The following is a 4,704-nucleotide window of genomic DNA, read 5'->3' on the forward strand; positions in this document are numbered from 1 at the left end:
AGGGGGAGGGGGTGGAAGAGGGGAGGTCACGAGGTCAGGGAGTTGAGCTGTTGGTATTGTTACGAGTCTGGGTCACAATGTGGGTCCGTAGGTTCGTCCGTACGTAAAGAAAAACAATTACACGGAACAAAAAACTATTAGTGGGTTATGAATGTTACGAATATAATATAGAAGAATAATTTGTTCTTATATAAATAAACTTGGATTCTTTGAAAGGCTAGACAATATCGAACCAGCGATCGCCCAAAGCCTGTGCATATTTAACGAAGTAAAAAATTTTGGTGGTACGGGAGAAAAAGAATGAAAGATTTCTTGTGGCCTGATGAAGAGGCTAGGAATGGAGGAGCAAAAGGAACCGTGATCGATGGCAAGCCTCTTTACGCATAGAAGGTAAAGAATAACGCCACTCGATAAAAACTGAGCTGGAACAGTAAACCTTTTCCTCCTACCAAACCTGCCCGTTAAACCTCTTAAGAAGCAGTCCATTATGGGTTAAAGTTTTCGATAGCGTTATGTATCCTCTCTGTCAGTCTCTGGACAACGGGCAGGTCCATGAAAGGATTAGAGTCAGGGATGTTGTCGGCGGAGCGCTTGTGGTACCCGCTGGCGTAGCTGCTTCCACTGCTTGAAGGAGCGACGGCGGGTGCATGGTAGTACTCATAGCCACCGCTACTCATGGACCCGGACGACTCCTTTTCTGCGAGTAGGTCCTTGATCGGGTCCGAATTTTTGATGGTGACTGTTGGATGCAAGGGAGCAAGAGTCAGGAATTAAGGAGATACGGAAAAGCTGATTATATTTTAAACTGTAACAACAGGAAGAAAGGGTAAAATGATATGTTCGTTTCTCTCTCTCTCTCTCTCTCTCACGTCTTTTTTTAAATAATATTTTTTCCCTAATACCAGTGTGAAATATTATAATGGGCTACTCTGTGTCGTACTGAAATCACTTGATACCGTTTTACCACAGTAGTGGCTTACAACTTATTGTCTCATTAAAATTTCTTTAATGCTGCTTGAGTGATATAAGTGACGGATTACAACTTACTGTCTCATTAATATTTCTCTAATGCTGCTTGAGTGATTAAGTGATGGATTACTTTTTACTGTCTCACTGACTACATAAATAGAGGGATGGATTACTTCCTGTTGCACTGAAGTCAATTAGAGGCTGTCTCTGCAACATGAGTGCTGCATTGTTTTCTACTATTCCATTGGCATCTGTCCATAGTTGCTGCTGAGGCAAACAGTGTATTATTTTTTTTTTTTATACCCCAAGGAAATATTCTGAGAACACTTTTATTATTGAATATGAATTCGTTAATGTCCAGCTGAAACCTGTGCAAGACTTCTGTTATAGTAATTTCCATTGCTGGCTGAAAAAAATTTCAAATTTATATCCAGTTTCAATATCGGAAATCATTCAACTTGGTAATAAATAATAGACTACTTTCATTATAATGACTTCCTTCATATTGCAACTATGGACAATGATGACAGGGTTAATAGAAATGTCTCACTTTTAACCTGGTACAGCGTAAAAAAAAAAAAAAGTGAACCATAGTCTTCATATCCCTGCCGCCCACACTTACATCATCATCATCATCATCATCACCACCACCACCACCACCACCATTATCACCATCATTATCATATATTAGCCACATCCCAATACTCACCAATGAGAAGGGAGAGAGCGATAGTAATAATGATTTGAATGGCTAGTTCCAGGAGGGCTATCACGGGCGCCAGGAAAGCCTTCTTCGCGATCGCCAGCAAACCCAGACCCCCTGTAGAAAAGGAGGAAGAGAACACGAGAGTAGAAATTAAGTGGCCACACAGGCAGAAAGAAAAGGCAAAGGGTTAATTACGTGGGTATTTTGTGAGGACCAGTGTTAGGTGATTAGGAAGGCTGGCCATGGATAATTCAGGTTGGAAATAAACTGTTTAATTAGCATTCTTAGAGGCATCGCTGTATTAATCATTATGGTAAACCTTGATAACAGGAAAACAAAAGTTGATGATTTTTTTTTTCTCTCTCTCTCTCTCTCTCTCTCACACACACACACACACACACACACACACACACACACACACAAAACTTACCCAGGATTCTGCCTGCATCCTCCGTCCCCTCCACTTCCACTTTCTTCTCCTCCACCTCCACTTTCTTCTCCTCCACCTTCTGCTTCTCCGCCAACGCCACCCCTGCTATCACCACCAGCAGTAACAACGCTCGCTTCATCTGGGGGGAAGGCAGAGTGTTTTTGCAGAATTTTAGGGTCTCTTTTTTTTTTTTTTTTATGAGAAAGGAACAAGCATAAGCAGGGGTAAAAACCAGAAAGTATACAGAAAAGACCCACTAAATCGTTCTCAGAGTTATGATAAGAAGTAGACGCTCTGGAAGGTGAAGTGGAATGTGTTTGACAGTTGCAAGATTCATGATGGTGGAGTAGATTGCATTGGAGAGACGGATTCCAAAGTAACAGTGCTTGCAGATACATCAAAGCAATTCAACTTATGCCTATATTTCGATGCAGTTTATAATCAGAGAAAAAAAAATGTAAATATCAAACGTGAAGTCTCCCTTAAAACTTGAAAACCATAAATATTAAAACGTAAAGTCTTCCTTAAACCTCGAGCCTCCAGTGTACTTACGGCTGCTGTGTAGTTGTTCTTGTGTTGGACCCGTGTGTGGTGATGTGAGGGCGAAGAAGGGGAAGGTAGGCGGACCCTCTCACCACGACACCCTGACACGGTATGACGCCAGACTTGCAGCGGCTGTGATAGAGACTACGATGAATATATACCCTGGCTCCTCCCTCCCCCTCCATCTCTACTCCTGACCTCTATAGCCACGTGGAGGGAGGGAGGAAGGGCTACGTTGATACCCCCCTTTTGCTTCACCCTGCTTTGATGAAGATTTAATACATTCGTTTGTGGAAATTTTATTTGTTATATCACGATGTCCAAGAATTTTAAGTCCCATAGTGTCACGCATCATTTGTACTGCTGAGTATAAAGGACCTTGAGGTGTAGTCACGGAGTACGAAATAATATGAAACATTATCCAGCGAGAGGGAAATCTTTTGCGATCATATGCTTCCAGTGCAGCACCCAGAACGCTCTAAACTGAAGAATAACAACAGCTCATGTTTATTCTTCACTACGATAACATTGCATTACATGTGCCACCAATCTTCCGTTATGAAATCGTGTCACTTTAATCAGTGAAGCATCACAAGAAAAAAAATTAACGAAAGTATTTACGAGGTAGAAACTCACAGTGATGAGATGAGAAACCCCGCCTACCATGTCAGTCAGCCAATCCCAAGGCGTCTTGTTGGAGGGGTAACTGTTGTGGTCAGAAATCCGTGAACACAGAACCCACTAAAACCCGACTTCGGGCCAGCCTTAAAACTCACGGGTTCAACGCCTTCAGTCTTAAAAACTACGAAAAATTACATCATGGTCCCATTACGCAGTCAGGCTACCCGAGGCTGTAGTACGTGGAACAGGTCACATCTGGCAACTTTAGGCGTGAGGACAGGAGTTGGCGGGCGGGCGGGCCCAGAAGAGGCGTGTATATGATCAGGAGAAAGTCAGAAAAAATAAATTCCTGACCTATTCTCCTTTAAGTAGGAAGAGTTGGCGTGGGCCCACCTTCTCTATGGGATGAATGAAGGGAGGACGTGGAGAGCTGAGGTCGGGCTGAAGTAGAACAATCCTTGGGTGGTGGTCTTGGTTGAAAGTCTAAGAGCTATTAGATCGGCGTTTCATCTTCGAAAGTTAATTGGAGTTTGATGCCTAAAGATATTGAGGTTCTATTAGGATTCAGCAGCAGGTGAATGTTCAGTGAACACAGCTGATTGCTTCAGTGGATCTCATGCTTTGCAACATAGTTTTGCTTGTATATGAGTGAATATTACACACACACACACACACACACACACACACACACACACATATATATATATATATATATATATATATATATATATATATATATATATATATATATATATATATTTATATTATTCTATTCCTTATTTAGCTATTATCTGTACCCTTACGATACTATCCTTTCAAAAAGCGGCAAACTTCTTGTTATTCAATTCTGACTGGAAGAGTAGGATTGCAGGGCTATATTCATTAAATAAGTAAAAATAAAAAATACTTTTAGTTACTTGTAAATGTGTGTGTGTGTGTGTGTGTGTGTGTGTGTGTGTGTGTGTGTGTGTGTGTGTGTGTGTGCGTGCGCGCGCGTGCGTGTGTGTGCGTGCGTGTGTGTGTGTGAGGTTATAAGAATGAGATAATATGTGAATGCGCTAGTGTGACCATGATAATGGAATGCAGCAGTAAAGTTGCAAGTAATGTGAAGTTGTTAACCCTTCGCCGCGGTTGGCCAACTCCGATATTTTATTCATGCTAACGTGAGAAGATTTTATTTAGCTGTGGTATGTCCTAGCAGTCATACACTTCAAAAGGAATCTCATATCTCCATTTCCCTGCTCCTGATACGCTTGTAGATTTGTTTTCATTTTGGGGTGTTAAGTTAGGATAATAACTGTGCTGAGGTGTGATGTAATGCTGTGACAGGACTGTGGTGTCGTGCTGCGGTATACTGATGTGTCTTATACATGAGGTGGTGTGGTGGTGAAATAATACAATACTGGTGAGGCTGTGTGATGTGATGTGGTGGTGT

The 4,704-nt window shown here is 41.8% G+C and overlaps 1 protein-coding gene across 1 annotated transcript; it reads right to left on the reverse strand.

Moving 5' to 3' along the window:
• Nucleotides 1-485: 485 nt before the first annotated feature.
• LOC145408798 (uncharacterized) lies at nucleotides 486-2,244 on the reverse strand. Its single transcript, XM_080279445.1, has 3 exons — nucleotides 2,182-2,244; nucleotides 1,679-1,757; nucleotides 486-739 (listed from the first exon to the last, which is right to left on the reverse strand). The coding sequence occupies exons 1-3, from the start codon at nucleotides 2,242-2,244 to the stop codon at nucleotides 486-488; spliced, it is 396 nt and encodes a 131-aa protein (XP_080135571.1).
• Nucleotides 2,245-4,704: the final 2,460 nt, after the last annotated feature.

Source organism: Coenobita brevimanus, chromosome 78 (assembly GCF_032717465.1).
Source record: "Coenobita brevimanus isolate Jiangsu-jjx chromosome 78, ASM3271746v2, whole genome shotgun sequence".
NCBI lineage: Eukaryota > Metazoa > Arthropoda > Malacostraca > Decapoda > Coenobitidae > Coenobita > Coenobita brevimanus.